Source organism: Ascaphus truei, chromosome 7, assembly GCF_040206685.1.
Source record: "Ascaphus truei isolate aAscTru1 chromosome 7, aAscTru1.hap1, whole genome shotgun sequence".
In the NCBI taxonomy this organism is placed as follows: Eukaryota; Metazoa; Chordata; class Amphibia; order Anura; family Ascaphidae; genus Ascaphus; species Ascaphus truei.
This window is the reverse complement of record NC_134489.1, coordinates 100,854,845-100,878,116: the sequence shown is the minus strand read 5'-3', so window position 1 is coordinate 100,878,116 and position 23,272 is coordinate 100,854,845. Positions and strand designations below refer to the sequence as shown.

Sequence of the window (23,272 nt, the reverse complement as noted above, 5' to 3'; positions counted from 1 at the left end):
AAGCACTGCCAGGTGTGGGATTCATGCACCTGAAATGCTGCATGTTACACGGCAGATTACTGCTGTTAAACTATTTTGCTTCAAATTGAAATACATCTAGAAGACTTACTCTGTCTATGTCTAAAATAACTTAAACCACAATGAAATACATATGATTAAAAAAAAACACCTGATTGGGTTAGCCTTTCTTTCTCCTTAGAAGTGTTGTGCAAAGCCAGAGTGTATATATATACATTTTTAGGCTGTGTTGCTGCTGCATTATAAAGAGAGTGTAACCTGCCATAGACATCCTAAATACCAATATCAGAGGAGACGATCCGAGGATCCAAAATGGAGCACAGCTGTGTAAGAAAACGGGGGCTAATCACCAGCAAAACTTTTTAAAAACCTTTAATCCATGGTAAGTGAGGGGTACAAAAGAACACTCTGACGCGTTTCGGGAGACAAACCTGCCTCCTGTGAGTGCGGTCCCTCACCCGGCGGTCTATTGGTGGATAGTCTCCGCCAATGAGATTTGCCCGCGGAGGTCTTCGCGCCATTTCCAACTGCGTGACGTTACTGTTTGGGGGCGGGGGATCGTATACAAGTTCAGGAGCATTAGCTGACGCGAGCATACTCTTTGACAAAGGGATTGTCTCCTGAAACGCGTCAGAGTGTTCTTTTGTACCCCTCATCATGGATTAAAGGTTTTTTAACAGTTTTGCTGGTGTTTAGCCCCCGTTTTCTTACACAGCTGTGCTCCGTTTTGGATCCTCGGATCGTCTTCTCTGATACTTATTGGCGTGACGCACGCATCCGGATGAGCTGCTTCTAATGTGAGTACTCCATTCTCCATATCATTTTGAGGAGTTTATGACCATCTCTACAGTGCCAATCCAGGGTGTTTGTCCCAGTGGTATCATAGACATGACCATGACCATTGATACATAGGTCTGTCTTTATCACAGGGACTGTTATACTTTCCACTCATACAGGAGATATATGCACCGGTCTTATGAGTCTCACTAAGCTTTAATCAGAGCTCAGTCCCACTTCAAGTGATATTCTATACCAGAATCTTCATGTACTATTGTCCATTTGCCTACTGAGCACCGATATTTGGGACTAGTTCCTTTCTACTCTGTCTAAATACCAATACCATAGCCTATTGCAATCTTCATTTTTATTGGGTTATCAAGTACTATCTTCCCTCTTAATTCCTTTGTAACAATATACACAGTATTGCAGTTACTTCGGGAACATACAGGGTGGAACGATGTCTGTGGCAGATTAAGAGATACAAACACAAAAATGGATACAGGGTTATTATAACATCACAAAGATTCAAGTGTCAGTGAGTACAATGGAATAGTGGAATAACCGTAAGGTTATAACCCCCAAAATGTTCAGTAACAGACTTCATGCCCTGTACCACCCTTGCACAGTCTGACTGCTCTTGTAGTTGTCCTTCATTTCTGAACTGAGCTTCCACAGCTGTTAAACACAAACAGCAGCACACAGGTGTCTCTATTGAATTACATTCTGCTGTTCACTGTAGTCATGGTGGAATGGGAATGTTGCCAATAGAAGCCCTGCACAGAGCACTTCCTATTAGGTCTCTGCACTGTGTAACTACCGGTATGTGTGGCTTTGCCAACCTCAGCACAGCAGTGCAATGCAAGATGGAGATTTTACTAAATAGTGGAGGGAGCTTCATCGGACAGTGGTGCAAAGCCGTTTTTGTTTATTCTAAGGGCATGTAATGTAATTATTTAACAACGTTCAAACCATCCTCCAATGTTGCATCCTTGCTCGTCATGTCATGGAGGCTGGCCGACTTGTCTCGACACTTGCAGCAGGAGCGGCAGTACTTCCTGCAGATGTCCCTCCACAGCTCAGTATACTGCCGGTGGCTGAGCCCCAGGATGACCGGGATAATGGCAGCGCTGCCGCTCCCCACGCACGTTAGGATGAGGAAAATCCACCAGTTGATTTCGTATTTCTCTATGGCAAACACAGTGACGTGGAGGAAGGCAATGTAGGGGACCCAGCAAACCAGGAAAATCAGGGAGACAATGGCAATGCACTTGGCATACCTCAGGTCCATCTGATGCTCTAACTCCGTGGCTGCCTCCCTCTGCACTGAACGGTGGAGCTTCTTGATGTCCTTTAGCTGCCTCCTGGCCACAGAGAGCACTTTCACCGTGATGAAGATGATGGCCAAGATGGAAGGGATGAGGAAGCCGTAGATCTCCAGGTAAAGGTAGGCGTTTGGGAAGACATGCCTGTAGGAGCACGTGGAATTACTATCCCATTTATTCCAGCCCAGTATGGGCAAGCAGGCGAATACCAGCGGCAGCGTCCACACCAGGAACAAGGAGAATGGCACACAGCGGTGGACCCACGAGTTGCGGTAGTGCAAAGGATATATGATGCACAGATACTTCTCATAGTGGACCATCAGAAGGTTGGCCAAGAAGGAGAGAAAAAAGAAATTGGGGGATGTGTAGGTGAAGAGACACCCAAGATAATCCAGATTTTTGCTGTACCTCATGTGGGGGATGCAGGGCAGAGCAACCCCAGTGAAGAAGTCGGCAAACAGCAAGCTAAGGAAGAAGTAGTTGGTCGTGTTGTGCAGCTTACGGTTGAAGACAATCCCCACGATGATGAAGAGGTTAGAGAGGATGATGAAGAAGGATAGAGGGCTGGAGAACAGGATGATAAGATTCTGCTGGAATTCCCGCTCAGAGGACTGGCTAGAAATATTGCCTACTTCAGCTTCCTCCATTCCTTGGCCAGTTAGTGATTAGGAGGAGTCCCTTCTGTGTATTTTAGATCCATTCTTCCACTGGAACACGATGCAGTAGCCAAGGCCCTCCAGGCAGATAGGAAGCAAAAGGGCTGTATATCCACATCAAGCGAAACTATATTGAAAGAAGACCAAAGACATATGAGGCCGATATATTCACGTTGATCACATTTCCATCATTGTAAATTTATAGGACATCTAGTGTATCGAACACAGGAAACTACAGTCACACTGAATTCAAAGGCACATACATGACATTTTGCAATTTATGGCCATGGGAAAAAAACACCACAAGACTTAGGTGACAGTGTGTATTGTGTCTATTTATTTTGTACACCAGATATCACAATATTATGTCTAAAAATAATAAAAGAACAGGTTTTTCTTACTATTGCCTCAAGAAATATTGCAACTTTAAATGGTCACTTTTGCACCTATAAGTCTCCTTGGCCTGTTGCACAGGCCAGAACTTGAACTCACAATTTTCCAATGTGGAATGTTGTTCTGTAACCCACAGGCTGTGACATCTCCACCATAATATAAATCAGAATAATGCAGTAGAGCAGTGTTTTTCAACAGGGGTTCCTAGGAGCACTTGGCTTCCCAGGGTGTCCCTAAAGGGTTCCCTGCAATTTTAAGGTAATTTGAAAATTATCCACTTCCATTATCCACTTTCCTAGTTTCTACCCTGTATTCCAGTAGCTGACAGGGTCTTCCAATCTCTCTCCCTATCTCCCTTTCCATTACATTTGAAAAATGTGCCAAATACCGAAGACTTTACAATGCATCTGATCTCAGACGCGCAATTAGAGAGGGTTGGGGATCCTTACAATGCATCTGATCTCAGACGCGCAATTAGAGAGGGTTGGGGATCCTTACATTGCATCTGATCTCAGACGCGCTATTAGAGAGGGTTGGGGTTCCTTACAATGCATCTGATCTCAGACGCGCTATTAGAGAGGGTTGGGGTTCCTTACAATGCATCTGATCTCAGACGCGCTATTAGAGAGGGTTGGGGATCCTTACAATGCATCTGATCTCAGACGCGCTATTAGAGAGGGTTGGGGTTCCTTACAATACATCTGATCTCAGACGCGCTATTAGAGAGGGTTGGGGATCCTTACAATGCATCTGATCTCAGACGCGCTATTAGTGAGGGTTGGGGTTCCTTACAATGCATCTGATCTCAGACGCGCTATTAGAGAGGGTTGGGGTTCCTTACAATGCATCTGATATCAGACACGTTATTAGAAAGGGTTGGGGTTCCTTACAATGCATCTGATCTCAGACACGCTATTAGAGAGGGTTGGGGTTCCTTACAATGCATCTGATCTCAGACACACTATTAGAGAGGGTTGGGGTTCCAGATAATTTCAAAATATAATTATAGGGTCCTTTAACCTCCCCAAAAGTTCAAGAAACATTGCAATATAGCCACCACTGGTGCAAAAGACAGTTCATTGGACCAAAACACAATGTATACACATACACAATTATTTTGAAATATACAACTTAAAGGCAGATAGACCATACGCATAAGACTGCACATTTTACTGATTCTGAATGATCAGCTCTTGACGAAGTGTAGGTTTTTATCTCATATATTTCACAACATGGTGTGGTTTGCTTCCGAAGCATAGCACAAGTATGCTGTTACTGTATGTAGATAAAAGTGTGAGTAAGTAGTACCATTTCCCAGTAGATAAAGTGCCTGGAAACAGAAACAAATAGAAGTGCAGCCTGGAGATACCCCTTGGTCTAAATACCAATAGGAGTAAACAGCATTATTCTCATGACCCAGTGTGACTATACTATCAGAGGGGCGGCAGTTAAAGTACAGCAGCCTAAGTGAGGAGGAGGGGGGGAAGTTACCGAGGGGTGAGGAGTGAGAGGAAGGGGCGAGAGAGAAAGGTATGGTGGTAGAGGGGGGATTGAGTCAGAAGGAGACTGAGAGGGGGGAGAGGGGAGTGTGAGATAGGGAGAAGTTAGAAAGAGGGGGGAGGGAAGTGAGAGGGAGGAAAGTGAGAGAGAGAGGGGGCATGAGAGGGGGGATTATGAGAGGTAATGGTGTCACTGAGGTACCATTGCCACCCCTCTATATGCAGGAGGTGAGAGCAAAATCCATTATTGTGCATATATGAAGCCTCCTCATCTGGCTGCACAGACCTTTCATACAGAGCTATAGCAACCACAGCTTTATGGTGAGAGATGGGACGGGGCCATAAAAATCCGACCAAATTCCCTTGTCTTACGGGGGCGTTGAATCCAAACTGCATCAACATCCGCTGAGGCAAGTGGCTTTTTATAGCCACTTTTCTATAAAGTAGGATTCAATTATATCATTAAAGTCAGCAAACAGGCAATAAGTGGAAGCTGCAACCCAGGCACACAGCACGGACAGTTGTCACAGCAAGGTTAGTGACGTGTAACCCTGCTGTGGTGTGCCTCTTTCTGTTAAGCGGTAGCCCTGCTGCGGTGTGCCTCTTTCTATTAAGAGGTAACCCTGCTGCAGTGTGCCTCCTTCTGTTAAGCGGTAACCCTGCTGCGGTGTGCCTCCTTCTGTTAAGGGGTTACCCTGCTGCGGTGTGCCTCCTTCTGTTAAAGGGTAACCCTGCTACGGTGTGCCTCCTTCTGTTAAGAGGTAACCCTGCTGCGGTGTGCCTCCTTCTGTTAAGAGGTAACCCTGCTGCGGTGTGCCTCCTTCTGTTAAGGGGTAACCCTGCTGCGGTGTGCCTCCTTCTGTTAAAGGGTAACCCTGCTACGGTGTGCCTCCTTCTGTTAAGAGGTAACCCTGCTGCGGTGTGCCTCCTTCTGTTAAGGGGTAACCCTGCTGCAGTGTGCCTCCTTCTGTTAAAGGGTAACCCTGCTACGGTGTGCCTCCTTCTGTTAAGAGGTAACCCTGCTGCGGTGTGCCTCTTTCTGTTAAGCGGTAACCCTGCTGCGGTGTGCCTCTTTCTATTAAGAGGTAACCCTGCTGCGGTGTGCCTCCTTCTGTTAAAGGGTAACCCTGCTACGGTGTGCCTCCTTCTGTTAAGAGGTAACCCTGCTGCGGTGTGCCTCTTTCTGTTAAGCGGTAACCCTGCTGCGGTGTGCCTCTTTCTATTAAGAGGTAACCCTGCTGCGGTGTGCCTCCTTCTGTTAAGCGGTAACCCTGCTGCGGTGTGCCTCCTTCTGTTAAAGGGTAACCCTGCTACGGTGTGCCTCCTTCTGTTAAAGGGTAACCCTGCTACGGTGTGCCTCCTACTGTTAAGAGGTAACCCTGCTGCGGTGTGCCTCCTTCTGTTAAGAGGTAACCCTGCTGCGGTGTGCCTCCTTCTGTTAAGGGGTAACCCTGCTGCGGTGTGCCTCCTTCTGTTAAAGGGTAACCCTGCTACGGTGTGCCTCCTTCTGTTAAGAGGTAACCCTGCTGCGGTGTGCCTCTTTCTGTTAAGCGGTAACCCTGCTGCGGTGTGCCTCTTTCTATTAAGAGGTAACCCTGCTGCGGTGTGCCTCCTTCTGTTAAGCGGTAACCCTGCTGCGGTGTGCCTCCTTCTGTTAAAGGGTAACCCTGCTACGGTGTGCCTCCTACTGTTAAGAGGTAACCCTGCTGCGGTGTGCCTCCTTCTGTTAAAGGGTAACCCTGCTACGGTGTGCCTCCTTCTGTTAAGCGGTAACCCTGCTGCGGTGTGCCTCCTGTTAAGTGGTAGCCCTGCTGCGGTGTGCCTCCTTCTGTTAAGGGGTAACCCAGCCATTGCATTATTGGCCAGTAATGCCCTATTCTGAGGGGATTATTATTAATATTATAGGCTAAATGTAGGCTTATTATTATTATTTTTTTCATTAAAAAAAAAGACACTTTTGTAGTCATATTGATTTTTAACAGCATTGTCTGCATTCTTATGCTTTTACTGCAAGTGTATTAAAAGGAAATTGTACATACACACACTGCAGCCCCCCTCTTTACACACAAACACTCTGCAACCCTACTCCACCCTCTACACTCACAAAACACACACAGCCGACCCCCTCTACACACACGCACACACACACGCACACACGCACACACGCACACACGCACACACGCACGCACACTGCAGCCCTCCTCCACCCTCTACACCCACAAAACACACTACAGACACATACACACCAACAAAACAGACTGCTGCCCCCTCTACATCCACAAAACACACACCAGCAGCCCCCCCCTCTACACCCACTGCAGCCCCCCCCCCCCTGTAAACCCACACATTGCAGACACACACACAAAACACTCTGCACCCCTCCTCCACCTACAAAACACACACTGACACACCCACTGCAGCCCCCCTTCTGTACCCACAAAACACACACTGCAGGGACATACACAAACCAACAAAACAGACTCTGCCACCTCTACATTCACAAAACACAGCTGGGAGGGGGAGGGGGAGGAGTCAGTGCCTGGCTGCTGCAGGGAGGGAGGAGTCAGTAACTGGCTGCAGGGAGGGGGAGGAGTCAGTGCCTGGCTGCTGCAGGGAGGGAGGAGTCAGTAACTGGCTGCAGGGAGGGAGGAGTCAGTAACTGGCTGCAGGGAGGGGGAGGAGTCAGTGCCTGGCTGCTGCAGGGAGGGAGGAGTCAGTGCCTGGCTGCTGCAGGGAGAGAAGAGTCAGTAACTGGCTGCAGGCAGGGTGGGGGAGGAGTAAGTGCCTTGCTGCAGGGAGGGGGAGGAGTCAGTGCCTGGCTGCTGCAGGGAGGGGGAGGAGTCAGTGCCTGGCTGCAGGCAGGGAGGGGGAGGAGTCAGTGCCTGGCTGCAGGGAGGGGGAGGAGTCAGTGTCTGGCTGCAGGGAGGGGGGGGAGTCAGTAACTGGCTGCAGGCAGGGTGGGGGAGGAGTAAGTGCCTTGCTGCAGGGAGGGGGGGGGAGTCAGTGCCTGGCTGCAGGCAGGGAGGGGGAGGAGTCAGTGCCTGGCTGCAGGGAGGGGGAGGAGTCAGTGTCTGGCTGCAGGGAGGGGGGGAGTCAGTGCCTGGCTGCAGGGAGGGGGAGGAGTCAGTGCCTGGCTGCAGGGAGGGGGAGGAGTCAGTGTCTGGCTGCAGGGAGGGGGGGAGTCAGTGCCTGGCTGCAGGGAGGGGGGGAGTCAGTGCCTGGCTGCAGGCAGGGTGGAGGAGGAGTCAGTGCCTGGCTGCAGGGAGGGGGAGGAGTCAGTGTCTGGCTGCAGGCACGGAGGGGAGGAGTCAGTGCCTGGCTGCAGGGAGGGGGAGGAGTCAGTGTCTGGCTGCAGGCAGGGTGGGGGAGGAGTCAGTGCCTTGCTGCTGCCTCCTGTCCAATCACCTCCCTTGTCTGAGAGCTGATTGTCATGGGAGAGGGGGTTTGGCCCGGGATTAAAGGGGTTACACCCCATTTGGCCACCCCCTACTCTCACCTGGGAAGCAAGGGATTAACTGGACTGTGGTCCAGTAATGTGTTTTTACCTTGCTTCAGCATCCTAATGTATATTCCCCTGTAAAAATGTATTGTTTCTGTTCCAGTGTTTGCACCAACACATACACTGGGATTGATGCGGGAGGTAAAGGGTTAAGGTTAACTTAGTGTTTATAGCTCTTTGTTCCATGTTCCCGCCTTTTCAAACACCATTTTGCAGAGTCCCATAAGTCGCCATTGGAGCTCCATGCATTCCAATGGCAGAAGTAGCGGTTTTGGACATGTTTTCCAGCGACGACCAGCAGGTGGCGTCCGAGAGGAGGAGCGGCGGTTTCCCATTGTAAGTCAATGGGGCCATTGACTTCAATGGGGATTCCTCGACGCCGATCTCCAGAAACAGGTTGGCAGCCATCCAAACCGCAGACCACAAAAGCGGATACAATGTCTTTGAAAAGAACTTTATCACTTGGTTCAAGTTCAATGACAATTGGCGTGGGAATCTAAGGTTCTAGGGCACCTGGGAATAAAATTATTTTTGTCCTAGCCCCTAGCCCCACACACGACCCCCATCGGGTCCCGGAATGAGGGACCCCCGTAAAGGGTCGAGCGGAGAAAGAGGGTCGTGCCATTGACTTTAATGGCGGAGCGGAGGTCCCATTGAATCCAATGGCGGCGTGCGCCCATGCATTGTCTATGGCGGCGCCGGCCATTGATTCCAATGGGGAAAAGCCGCGTGGCGTTAAAACGGCTAAGTTCGAAATGGTGAAAAATGTAAGTCCATATCTCCGGTTCTGGAAGGACCAGAGGGCTTGTAGCCAAGGTTCCGGCATGAATGCATGGCCATTCCCAGCCCTCTCCGAACAACCAGACGGAGTATGGGCAAATGTAAAGATTTTTGGTTTTCCATAGACTTCAATGGCGGCGTCTCCCCATTGAAAGTCTATGGCGGGGAACCCCATTGACTTCAACGGCAGAGCCGCACCATTAAAAGCCTATGGCGGCGGAACCCGTTGATTTCAATGGGGAAAGAGTGAAAGGCAGAGATTCATTTTTAAAGGGAAGAATCCTGTATTTTAAAAGTGTTTTTACCTGCATTTGTGTATCTCCGGTGCTGGGGATCGCAGAGGGCTGAGACTTTGCCACAATGGAGATACAGTTCCGGCAAGAAAAGTTGGCAAGTATCAGCCCACTGGGCCCAACGGAACCGATTTATATTAATATGTGAAGATATTAAGCTGTGAATAGTATTTTGGATCTGGTATCTCAAGCCTCGGTATCCAATATCACCACTGACAGATTTAATCTGTCAGTCAGAACAGAACAGGCACAAATTGTCTTTGTGTCATCCTGAGATTGCTGTATGAACTGCTAATCAAGATTTTTGATTATTTCGTCATTCCAATTCTAAGTAAGTGCATATTTTATCTGTTATTTGTATATCTCGTGTGTTCACCTTTTTCAAGGAATAAATTATATTTTATCATACCTAGTCGTATTCAGTTCAACCCAGGTATTTTGGTGTGTATTATATTATAGCTTGTCATAAAGTTACCGTGACACTGATCACGCTCTTTCAGGCAATCAGCTTTCAGTTCTCATTCACAAAAACTTGGCAGGGTGCCAAAAATTCCGGGCCACTACTGATTGGATAATGCCTGGAATTTTAACCAATCAGAGAGCAGGCATTACGATAATGCCCGAAATTTACCAGCTTTAGCCTATAATTAAGTAATAATCCCAGAAGAACAGGGCATTATTGGCCAGTAATGTCCTGTTCTGAGGGGATTATTACTATTATATGCTAAATGTAGGCTTTTCTCATAAAACACACTTTTGTATAGATATATAAATCGGAACTGCGCCGATGCACCTGTGTAGGAAAAAGAAGCAAAGTAACAAATGAGAGGGGAGATAGGTGGGAGAGAAAAAGAGGGAGAGAGAGAGACTGCGAGACTGCATGACTGCATATGCTGCGTGGTAGGAGAGGAATGGAGGTGCTGCTGGAGCTTGGACGGGAGAGGTATTTACTGTTAGCAGTTTTACCTTTGGCAGGTTTTTTTAATTCAAATTCTCAGCGCTCCCCCTGCATCTCTGAAAGGTGAATTGGCAAGTTAACAGAAATTCCAGGCATTACTGAATGAATAATGCCCGGAATTCTAACCAATCAGAAAGCAGGGATTTCAGTAATGCCCGGAATTTTACAGCTTTAGCCTATAATAAAGAATAATGTTGCATTTTTTAAATATAATATGTTCAGATTCACAGAATGTTCCGCCGAAACATTGTCAGGGGCGCTGGGGTGTAATTACCAGCTTTCTGCTGCAAAATAAGGTCAAAATAACAATTCCAGTTTTACAGGGGAGAGTTGCTTAGCATGGCAGCTCCTGTAAGCAACGTATAGCAACTCACAGGTTTGTTGTTGTTTTTTTTTTGTTTTTTTAGATAAATACAGGAAATCAAACCTCTTATATTTATCTCCATGTTTTGAAACTGTACTCTCATCACTCATGTAATATGCAGTCAATATCTTTCCCAGAATCCCTTGCTGCAGTGGAAGCACTGTATGCTGGGAGATAACAGGGAAAAGGAGGGTTGCAGACCTGTCTGAGACGTGCGAAGGTGCTCACAAGTTATATTTTTTATTTGCTGTAATCTATAAATGGAAATATCTTTTGTCCCTGGGGAGGAAAGAAAATAGACATTTGTTGCATTCCAGAAAAACCTTAACATTGCAGGCATCATCTAGCAGTGAGCTGGTTAAAAGAAAACCGCCACTATCGCTGACGTTCCCCAGCACAAAGAAAGGAGGCATCCCTGCAGACAGCATAATAATGCTACATGTTGATTATGTATATCTCTATTTTGATAGCGTAATCCAGGTACACAGTGCTAGACAGCAAAAGTATATGAGCCACCTGTGCTGAAGCAGGGATATCCTTAACACCTGACCGGTTGTTGGCCCTTGAGGACTGGAGTTTGCCACTACTGAAATAGGCTTCCCCTGTAGCCTCACTGTAGAACAGGGGGGCGCAACTCCAGTCTTCAAGCCTCCCCCAACAGATCCGGTTTTCAGGATATCCCAGCTTCAGCACAGGTGGCTCAATCAGTCCCTGCTTCAGACCAGGTAGCCAGAGGCGCTTTCTTTGACTGAGCCTCCTGTGCTGAAGCTGGGATATTCTGACCTGTTGGGGGGGGGGGGGGGATGGAGGACTGGTGCACAGTATATAGGGTGTACATTCAGACAACTACCTGTGATGAGTTTAGAACACACTGGCATACCCACACTCCAACCACTTCAAAGCTCAGAACAGTGACCCGAATGGGCTTGAGGACTATTGGCGAGAAGCGAATAGGACTGCAGATCTCTCTCAGGGTCAGATGCATTAAGCTCTGGTAAATCATGGCAAATAACATTAGGTTACCTATATACGTTATTTTCCCTGCGTTTAACAGGTATCCACTAAACTAATTATATGCAAAAACAACAGCTGTCGTTTAACTCATTAGCAAAGGGTTAACGTTGGGTAAATTTAGGACTACCTTGCGTGAGCTTCAAATAACCTGACTTTAAGTCATGTTTTACCCAGAGGTGGCGATAGCCAAAGGGCTATATATATCCCCTGAAACCTCCCTTTAAACAACATGTGGAGAGACAGCTGTGCACAAAAAGGAACACACGTAAGATACCTGGGATATATGCTAATAGGAGTCATTACTGTATGTTATTGCATCTCTCTCACCTAAATGACGTCAGGTTAAATCCCTGTTCGAACCTGAACGGCCTTTAGTGCACATGCGATGTTAGGGAGAACCCCTCATTCACATATCATTAACATATCATTAACACCAACACCTGGAAACAAAATAACCGGACGTTATTTAAGGAGTAGCACGGAGTTACCGTAATGTGCTTTAGTGAGTGGGTGTTATGAATGATGATACCAGCGTTATTTTAAATTAAGGTTAGGTTAATCAGGTGTAACCCTCCCTGCCCGGGAGATTACATCGCGGTGTTTTATATGGCTACTCCGCATGGCTTACCGTGACTCAGGGGCTGGTTCAGGCGGCTGGGCGATGAGGCAGCAAGGATGTAGAATAACGGGCGCCAGGAACATTTGTAGTAGAACTGTCATTTATTCGTGGCCCCGTGGACAGGGGCCGCGCATACATATTAATAACGTGGTACTGTCGTTTATAATAAACATACATGAATGCAGCTCTTCCATCAGTGCCCACTCTCACACTTCAATGAAGGTACTTTGACTTAGTTGCTCTGAGTAAATATGGGACCCGGACTCCTTGTTGCTTCAGAACCCTTATCGATATTAATCCGATTACTCTGGGCTCCTACGGGAGTCCTGGAGGGTCTTTCTTACTTGACCCAATACCTTTTGCCTGTTTGAGAGCTGTCACTTCCATACAGACTAATGAATCTTAGCACCGATCCGCAGTTAGAGCTGATCCGCCAGCACCCGGGAGCCATCTTTGCTGAGGCTCTCTATAGCGTGCGGTATTCCTTCTTATTACTTATTCAGGACTCCAGTCCTTCTTTCGGGGATTCTAACTTAACGGTCACTGCCCCCATCTACAACATAATAAACGGGGGGGGTCTGGTCTATACTCTTCCTTTTATACATCTTTCTTATCTACTCTCCCCGAGGCTCCTCTCTTCATGTCCTCCTGGAATCTAACCTTCTAGAATAGTCCCTCCTCCTTATATACCCCTGCGTGATATTTGGATCCCCATAGCAACCCAGCATACAATAGCCATGTTAGTAACCCTTTAGGAGGAGAGTTACATAGGCTAACGGAGCTTAGTGCACCTGGACCTCAAAGAGACCTTGTGGATTCATAAAATAAAAACTCTGACTCCTTTGGGTATAAATATATATATAAATCTTGGTCATTCATTTATACTTCTTTTAATTGTGACTGATACCAATATTTATATATATATATATATATATATGGATCATTGCGTTTTTATTCAAATACGTGCAGTGACGAATAGGTGAATATGACTTAATTGGGGCATGTAGAAAGAGGGATAGGCGAATTTGTATTCAGACCCCTGAAGAAGCTCACAATTGATCTGTGGAATGCGTTGGCTAGGAGTACAGGAGCAGTGTGTGGTGGAAGCCCACGGCCAGAAGTGACACGAAGTTGGCAAGCAGAGAGAAACAAGACCTACAAAAAGGTGTAAGGAAGGCCGTCCACACCTCCGTTATCGGCGCGGTCACCCCATACCTCACAGGCTGCCATGCTTGTGTAACATTTACACGTGTCAGTGTACTGAACTGTAGATTTTATCAGTAAATACGTCTTTCGTTCACTGTTTTCTCTATTTTATTTTCATTTCTGGAGACAAATGGCTATCAAAGACCCAAATATTGCATGTACAGTATGTTGAAATATTGACAAGGCTGCGGTTACCAATAGGTGAATATAAGGGGATACAATTATCCTATGTTTTTTTGGGGTACTCAAATCTACAACACTATATATATATATATATATATATGTTTTTTTTTTTTGTTTTCTATTTCTCACGCTATTTTTTGACATGTATAAAATCAACTATATCGTTTGGAAAGTTGTCTGGTCACTAGGCATTTGGACACCTCTCATAGGATATCGGAACCACATTTTGCATGATGGCTCCTGAGATCAAGAAGCAGATTTTTGTCTGTTTGGATGCAATTCAAAAATGACATCACTGATGACATCATTCCATCACACAACCCTCAAGCTGCCACTTAATTTTGGTCACTCTGAAAATCCAATTGGCAACATTAGCAAAAATACAGGAGTTGGCCAAAGTTCTTCCCGCGCGCGAGGTCAGTGTTTGGGACGAGAGGACAACGTCCCACAAACACACAGCATTGGAGGCGCTCGATCGAACACTTCAGGACCTCAGAGGCAATGAAACTACTCTGGGTGGAGTTGCTGTTTTAGCAGGGGGATTTCCCTTTAAGAAACTAAAAAAAAAATGTCATTAACCCTTCATAAGTCTGAGTATTTTTTGGTTTCTTAGAATTCCTGAGCAACGCCGGGTTCTTGCAGCCACCATGGAATAAAGGAGAACCCCTCCAAAATGTTGGAATGCCAAAACAAGTTTACTAGTCACGTTATTTATCCAATGTTTCGACCCTCACTCTTGGGGTCTTCCTCAGCCCCTGGAGCAGTGGTGCTCGACTCCAGTCCTCAAGACCCCCCAACAGGTAAGGTTTTAAGAAGGAGCTACCTGTGCTGAAGCAGGCATAATCAGTCCTTGCTTCAGCACAGGTTGCTCAAATCAGTGGCTGTCTTTGACTGATCCACCTGTGCTGAAGCAGGCATAATCAGTCCTTGGTTCAGCACAGGTTGCTCAATCAGTGGCTGTCTTTGACTGAGCCACCTGTGCTGAAGCAGGGATAGCCTTAAAACCTGACCTGTTGGTGGCCCTTGAACTGGAGTTGCCCACCCCTGCTCTACACCAATCTTGATCTCTTAATCTTTCCCTTATGAACAATACATCTTCACAAACAACATCTTCTAAACATTTTCAAGGCTAAACCACTTCATCTTAACGCTTCTTGCACTGATTATTAACCCATTCACTCCTAAATCTAACCATCTCCTTCCTCCAACGGTAAGTTCTCCCAATTTGTAGTTGTTTTATAGTTATTTCTCACTGATATGACCCCTGAGTGGGAATTGTATGTGATGTGACACCTGAGTGGGAATTGTATGTGATGTGACACCTGAACAGCACCAACGGTGAATCGCCAACTCCATTCGCAACTCAATTTTGACCACTGAAACCTAAATCAAGACATAGCAGCTGTTCAGTGCAGCGCACATACAGCCTGCAACTTCAGGCAATGACTGGTTATTTGTAGGGTTGCCACAGTTACGTTTTTATAATAGGGGATGCCAAAATCCAGGAGAATAATTAAATTTAAAGCCATTTTTTTCCTATATGTTTTAGTGACAAAAACACATACCATTTCTCTCCCCCCCCCCCCATTCTCTCTTCTTCCCCTCCATCTTTCTTTCTGTCCTCAATCTATTCATTTTTTCCTCCTCTCCGCCATCATTCTCTCCATCCTCCCTGCATCTCAGCCCCCCTCCTCCCTGCATCTCAGCCCCCCTCCTCCCTGCATCTTTCTGCCCCCCTCCTCCAAGCATCTCTCAGTCCCCTCGCCCCTGCATCTCTCTGCGCCCCTCCTCCCTGAATCTCTCAGCGCCCCTCCTCCCTGAATCTCTCAGCGCCCCTCCTCCCTGAATCTCTCAGCGCTCCTCCTCCCTGCATCTCTCAGCGCCCCTCCTCCCTGCATCTCTCAGCCCCCCTCCTCCCTGCATCTCTCAGCCCCCCTCCTCCCTGCATCTCTCAGCCCCCCTCCTCCCTGCATCTCTCAGCCCCCCTCCTCCCTGCATCTCTCAGCCCCCCTCCTCCCTGCATCTCTCAGCCCCCCTCCTCCCTGCATCTCTCAGCGCCCCTCCTCCCTGCATCTCTCAGCGCCCCTCCTCCCTGCATCTCTCAGCCCCCCTCCTCCCTGCATCTCTCAGCGCCCCTCCTCCCTGCATCTCTCAGCCCCCCTCCTCCCTGCATCTCTCAGCCCCCCTCCTCCCTGCATCTCTCAGCGCCCCTCCTCCCTGCATCTCTCAGCCCCCCTCCTCCCTGCATCTCTCAGCCCCCCTCCTCCCTGCATCTCTCAGCCCCCCTCCTCCCTGCATCTCTCAGCGCCCCTCCTCCCTGCATCTCTCAGCCCCCCTCCTCCCTGCATCTCTCAGCGCCCCTCCTCCCTGCATCTCTCAGCGCCCCTCCTCCCTGCATCTCTCAGCCCCCCTCCTCCCTGCATCTCTCAGCGCCCCTCCTCCCTGCATCTCTCAGCCCCCGTCCTCCCAGGATAGCTCAGCCCCCCCCCCTCCCCTGAATATCCATCCACGCTAAAAAAATTCCGTGGCAGTCGCGGTGGGCAGCTTACTGTGGAGCCCATCCTAGCGGCAGACACCGGAAGTTGTAATCGACTTTTGGGTCACACTGCTGGGGTGGTCTCCACTGCTGCCGCCAATATTTTCCTCTGCATCAGCCGCCATCCTTCTCCCCTCACCGCCGTTCCGGACCTGTGTGTGCCACTGAATTTTCACGTTGCCTCAAATACGGGACAATTACGTGTCCCGACAGACCTTTCAGGAACAACGGGACAATCCCGTATATACTGGACGACTGGCAACCCAAGTTATTTTACATGTGGTTGCTTAATAAATACAGACATAACGGGTTGTAAAAGCACCTGCATAATGAGTTCACATTGGGCGATTTCTAAAGGTGCCGTGTAATCTGCGACATTTCGAGTCGTGAGCATCCTGGCACGTCAAACAATGCTGACCGCGAATGGGATGGGTGCCGTGAAACATGCAAAATATTCTGCCAGAGCAAAGGAAACATCTGATAAAAGTACTCGCACAAAGCTGGTTTTGTTCCAGTTCAAGAACATAAAAACCGCAGAGAGAACACGCAGTTGTATATTTCATTAGCGAAGAAAGTGTGTATAATGATGTTAAATATTTCTGCATCGTAGTCGGTGCATGCCATGCTGCACAGAATGTCTCAGGGATGCTCTCGTTGTCTGGCAGGTTACAGGATTCACGAGTGTGGATGGAGTCGGGTACGAGTGTGGTTGGAGTCGGGTACGAGTGTGGGTGGAGTCGGGTACGAGTGTGGGTGGAGTCGGGTACGAGTGTGGGTGGAGTCGGGTACGAGTGTGGGTGGAGTCGGGTACGAGTGTGGGTGGAGTCGGGTACGAGTGTGGATGGAGTCGGGTACGAGTGTGGATGGAGTCGGGTACGAGTGTGGATGGAGTCGGGTACGAGTGTGGATGGAGTCGGGTACGAGTGTGGATGGAGTCGGGTACGAGTGTGGATGGAGTGGGGTACGAGTGTGGGTGGAGTCGGCTACGAGTGTGGGTGGAGTCGGCTACGAGTGTGGGTGGAGTCGGGTACGAGTGTGGGTGGAGTCGGGTACGAGTGTGGATGAGTGCTGCGGTTGGGATGGGTCCTCCCTCTGAGCTCCTATTTCTTCTCAGAAGGAGCGGATCGCGCTGGAGCTGGCGCTTTGTATATTAGTCTAATTACCCTTTATTTGTAAAACACATTATGGAGCGCGATACAGAGGGGGTACAGAGGGACATCAATGTCAAACATAACATGGAAATAAGGACAGACCAGCGCTAACAGATACAGAAGGCACCGAGGGCCCTGATCCTGAGAGCTTACACTCGAGGGAATAGGAGGTAACCTTAAAACAAAAGGTTAAGCGTCTGCTCATTGTTGGACGAAGTATGCATCAGGATGGAGTATGGTGCAGCCACACTCACACTGATGGATCTATTGAGGTTTCGGGGTGTGGATGTTAGGGGGTGTTGGATGGCATTGCAGCCGCCCAGTTGGTACCAATAGGGTTGGTATAGGGATGGAAGAGCATAGCTGTGTGGATCCCATAGTGACGTAGGACAAATATGAGAGAGGCCTGCGGTTACTACAGTGGGCATGAATGACAGATAGCTGTGCTGTGAGAAAGGAGGCCAGATAGCTGTGCTGTGAGAAAGGAGGCCAGATAGCTGTGCTGTGAGAGAGGAGGCCAGATAGCTGTGCTGTGAGAGAGGAGGCCAGATAGCTGTGCTGTGAGAGAGGAGGCCAGATAGCTGTGCTGTGAGAAAGGAGGCCAGATAGCTGTGCTGTGAGAGAGGAGGCCAGATAGCTGTGCTGTGAGAGAGGAGGCCAGATAGCTGTGCTGTGAGAGAGGAGGCCAGATAGCTGTGCTGTGAGAGAGGAGGCCAGATAGCTGTGCTGTGAGAGAGGAGGCCAGATAGCTGTGCTGTGAGAGAGGAGGCCAGATAGCTGTGCTGTGAGAGAGGAGGCCAGATAGCTGTGCTGTGAGAGAGGAGGCCAGATAGCTGTGCTGTGAGAAAGGAGGCCAGATAGCTGTGCTGTGAGAGGAGGCCAGATAGCTGTGCTGTGAGAGAGGAGGCCAGATAGCTGTGCTGTGAGAGAGGAGGCCAGATAGCTGTGCTGTGAGAGAGGAGGCCAGATAGCTGTGCTGTGAGAGAGGAGGCCAGATAGCTGTGCTGTGAGAAAGGAGGCCAGATAGCTGTGCAATGAGAAGCAATATAACAGCGGCGCATGTTACAGGGAGAGAGATCACTCTGTACCCTACCAGAGAGAAACAAAGGAATAGAAGGCACAGCATTGCCTACACGGGCTCCTATTTCTCACGCTGTAAAGCCGCTTACACCCTGCGGGAGAGCAGTCCAACGCTACTTAACCAGGACTAAAATCTACGCCAGCACAGGGCAGAAGCCGCACGGCACATCCAATGGGGACCGATGAGGGAGCAGGTGAGCAGAAGGTGAGAATAACCAGATGTGTGCGAGCGGTGAATTTACAGTCACAGAAGTAGAAAGATCGCTTCTGTAATGCTGGGAACTGAAGTGGGAGACAGCAGGGGGATCTCCACAAATCTTCATTATTTAAGTCAAAGAAAAATAAGCAGAGATGTCCAACTTGTTTTGAGTGCGCCACACAGCGCTAAAGAAACAGCATGCGAGATATTACTAGGGAGACGTTATTCCGGCTCCAATGCAACACGCTGTGATGGAACTGGCATATAAAGTAGTGGTACTGTGCTTTATTGCAAGAACACAGCGCTGGTTGGTACCATGTAACAGGGATGCAGTTAGATAGGAAGCACTTTTACAATATATCATCCTATATTCAAAAAAGAAGTATAAGTTTCCATATAAAATGTTGTACCCCAAAGCACCTGGTATTGTTACACTTCAGCAAGTGCCGATAACAGCACTACAGAGAGACTATACTAGTGGTGGCCGACTCCAGTCCTCAAGGGCCACTAACACGGCAGGTTTTCAGGATCTCTCTGCTTCAGCACAGGTGGCTCAATCAGGGGCTCGGTCAGCATGCCTTTACCACCTGTGCTGAAGCAGGGATATCCTGAAAACCTGACGTGTTGGTGGCCCTTGAGGACTGGAGTTGGCCACTCCTGGTCTATACACACCGCTGGATGCAGAGCCAGCTGGGGACCGGTCTCGTGCCCCAGCTGTGCGTACCTGTGTAGCAGGTCTCTGACAGAATGACGCTGTATGAAGGGAAAGTAGCTAGTTACCTGCAGTGTCCTGTGCTGCCGGCTGCTCTGTCCCCTCTGTGACCGATCAGGGACAACTTCTGCTTCTTCTCTCACTTCAATAAGACTTACTGGCAGGGGAAGTGCAGCTCTATGTCCCATCCTCTCCCGCTGTCCCTCCCTCCCTCCCTCCCTCCCACACACACATCGAGTGCTGGCTTTAGGCATAAGCAAATATATCTGCAACCTAAAGAGCGCAGTGACAGCAATAAACAGGAACATTACCTGTAGGGAAAACCCCAAGTAAAGAATAATAGAATGCATATCAAAAATAACATTGAAATAAATGTAGTTGGCATTTGTCCGCTCCAGCCTTATTCCTAATAATTGTATAACTCACTACTGTATATGGAGATTCTTGTCCATTTCTAAAAAAAAAAAAAAAAAAAAAAAAAAGTGCAGAACCTCTGTTCCCTTGTAAAACAAAAAAAAACAACCTGATTGATACTACTTTTTCTTGAAACCTTTTTTTTTGTTTTAACCCATACGGTGCCAGAGCAACTGGAAACATCCCTGTATAAACACATACGAAAGATTGGGCCGAGCGGTTTGCTGCCATAGGACATTGCCTTAATGGGCTCTGCGGTGTCATGGCAGGAAACTGATGAGCAAACATGGCCCATTTGTGTGTACTGAGTATCTTTCAGTTTCAGCAATCTTCCTCGTTATACTTCAGAGATATTAGCACTTTTGCCTCTGGGGCGGTGGGATCACGGAAAGCCATTTTTCTGGCCTGAATAGCAGTAAGGAGAGGAAGAATTAATTTGCTTCGACCTTTTTGCTGGTTAGTGAGATCATGGGGGCTTATTGTTCTATATACTCGGAAGGGGCTGTTTGGACCATACTATGCATCTCACATTCACGGACATTGGCCCCCTGTAGACACCTAACAGAACACGCTCCTACTGTCTCTAAGTTCTCCTCACTTACCACGTAGATTGTAAGCCCTTCGGGGCAGGGGACTCCTTTTCCTAGTATTTTATGTCTGAAGTGCTTATTTCCATTCTGGGAAGCGCTATATAAAATTAAATATAAACATTTTCGGTCAAAGACTCCCTATTAAAGTGAACGTCCACTTCGAAGTACTTCATATGCAGAATTATCCCTCAAGTCATGACATGCGCGCACGCACACACACACACACGCAAGCACGCACGCACACAATCTCAATAATGAAATAAAACCTCCTCTACACTTTCTCCCAAGCAAGAAGCAAGCAAAGGTGTACACCAGTGTCACACACAACGCTTTCCATTACAACCACACAACGCATCTCATTCACACCGTGTCCTATGCAACACGCACCTCCCCTCTCACACTCCATTATGCATACGGCTTGTATGCCTCCTCGCTAAAGTCTAGTGGTTTATGATGAGCAGATACATGGTTGGATGGCAGGCAGGGATAAGGTTAACACCAGAGAATGCCCTCTGCAGTCACACAGGAAACAGACATCGCTCTGACCATGACAAGTGAAAACATACACACACAGACTTGTGTTTCCTGCTCGAGTCTAATTTGAATGGGACCAGCGACATTGCCAAGATGGAATTTTCCTAACCCGTTTACAGTCTCCCAGTATGAATACTGTATCTCCCCTCCAGCCCCAAGCGCTCTCTCTTGTAGAGTTGTGTTCTATTTGTGCTGTTACATCTTGATACATTTTATTGTACAGTACAACTGCCTAACAGACTACATGGGAGGACAGGGGGCACTTCCCACATGGGGAATCTCTTATTAGACAGGTCTCGCCGGAAAAAAAAAGGACAGTGTGGCAACCACCCATTCAATAATGTTGTCCAGAATGTAGACGGTAGAAAAGAGGGTGGGAACAGTGAACGATAAATACCCCAACATGGCATTATTTCGGATTAAAGTGTAACCGGCCGTGAAAGTAACGGATAGGGAGTTTCTCCGATACACCATTGTACACACTTCAGATCTCTGGTTAGTACAAAACCAAGATGGATCAGTATGGGGCAGCAAGTGTGGGTTACCTGGATTTCAGTATGGCCTCGGAATGGGATGATTTTTATTTGCTCTACACTGAACGGTGGAATGGTTTTTGTCAACTTTTTTACCCACCATAAACTTATTTAATGTGTGGTTGATTACCTATCCCAGCTTCATATTGCAAAGCCAGTGCAATCAGCCTCACACTGACACCCAAAAGAGCTGTCTGTGAGTAGGGTTACTAGCTCTGCGCTTATTTAACCCAGGCTGTGCTGAAAAGCTGTGTAATGCGGCATGGGTACGCTTATGTTCATGTTAAAATTGATTTCAAGCAAAAGGTGACAATGCGTGCTCATTTGCATGTCATTTCCCAGAATCCCTAGCTGCAGTGGAAGCACTGTATGCTGGGAGATAAATGGGGAACGGCACGGTTGCAGACCTGCCCGAGACGTGTGCATGTGCTCACAGGTGATATTTTATTTGCAGCACGGCCTTTAACACTCTTGCATAATGGACGACTAAACAAGGTGAGCGGTCAACAAGTGGGCTGCAAAGTGGCTTCATGGATACGACGTTGGCTCCTGGGTGGGCAAGCGTTGTGGTGAAATGGAGTGGAAGGGCGCCAGTGAAGTCTCGGGGTTCAATACTTAATAAGTGACATTATTGGTGGACATGGAGGGAAAGTGTTCTAATAATTATTAGCATGGAAATTGTTTTGAACCCATTAAAAAAAAAAAAAAATGAGATGACGACATTGTTAGGACTATAAAAAAAGATCAGGAGACAACTCTTAGAATCACTTCTCAGCGTCACAACATAATACTTGGTCTCTGAGTTACAAATAAATGTATTTAACTGCAGAACGCCGTCGCTGCGTACATTTTGACTGCTTCATTGTAGATTCCCATAAGGCTTTTATTTGATGTCAGCTATACACAATGAAAATCACCTAAAACATCTAGTGCAGGGGTAGCCAACTCAAGTCCTCAAGGGCTACCAGCAGGTTTTAAGGATATCCCTGCTTCAGCACATGTGGCTCAGTCTGTGCTGAAGCAGGGATATTCTGAAAACTCGACCTGTTGGTGGCCCTCGAGGACTGGAGTTGGCCACACGTGATCTAGTAGCTCAAGAAAGCCCAATTGTGTGTTCATTAATATAGTGCAATTGTGCTGGTCTTAAAAACAGCTTTCTTGGTTACGTGCAAAGACAGGCGTTAAATTACAGGATTGAAGCAGGGGGGTCCCCAGAGCTGAACCTTATTACTTTCACTCTAGAGCGGTGCCGGTATACATGCAGCCAGGGAACTGTGTGCCTAACATAATTGCAGCTTTAAATGTCCTGTGGGCCAATAGGAAGCCGTGACATCATCCATTCCTATTGGCATCGTGACCGGGACATTTAATGTGTACAGGGCTACCTGCACCCCCTAGGGTGGTATCTCTGGATGCAGGGAGGTCCCCGGAGCTGTAATTAACACCGTTCAGCACCAGGGGAACCCCCTGCTCCAATCCTGTAATAATAAAAATAGTAATTAAAATGCAATGCAGCCTGTTCTGCTGCTTTAAATAGCCGGAATGGTACATCAGGTAAGTTTTATTTCTGCCGTTTTAACATCGTGGCCCGTATGTATGTATGCATGTATGTATGTATGTATGCATGCATGCATGTATGTATGTATGTATGTATGTATGTATGTATGTATGCATGTCTTTACTTAGTGGTGCTGCTCTACGTGGCACACTCCAGTCTACGGCTCAAACACCTGGACTGCAGTTTCTTTGACCTCTTCCCTGAGGCAGACAAGCAAGTCCGTATCTGCATTGTCACGGTCACACGCTTCAGTCCTCGTCTTACAAACTTGTAACACTTCAAAAAATAGGCCTCATGTGGGCATCAAAAAGCCACCGAGGTGGCAGCCATTTTAAACGTGGCCCCAGAAAACATTACTTTTCGCAGACCTACAGTAAAAGG

At 47.7% G+C, this 23,272-nt stretch overlaps 1 protein-coding gene across 1 annotated transcript; it reads right to left on the bottom strand.

The window, feature by feature from the left end:
- Positions 1 to 1,027: 1,027 nt before the first annotated feature.
- GPBAR1 (G protein-coupled bile acid receptor 1) lies at positions 1,028 to 19,410 on the bottom strand. The gene is made up of 2 exons (XM_075609691.1): positions 19,331 to 19,410; positions 1,028 to 2,903 (listed from the first exon to the last, which is right to left on the bottom strand). Exon 2 carries the CDS (start codon positions 2,765 to 2,767, stop codon positions 1,748 to 1,750), a length of 1,020 nt encoding a protein of 339 aa, XP_075465806.1. The 5' UTR covers positions 2,768 to 2,903; positions 19,331 to 19,410; the 3' UTR covers positions 1,028 to 1,747.
- Positions 19,411 to 23,272: the final 3,862 nt, after the last annotated feature.

Bases quoted from the DNA above. Each gene is read 5' to 3' on its own strand.
- GPBAR1 (XM_075609691.1), bottom strand. From the start codon at position 2,767: ATGGAGGAAGCTGAAGTAGGCAATATTTCTAGCCAGTCCTCTGAGCGG.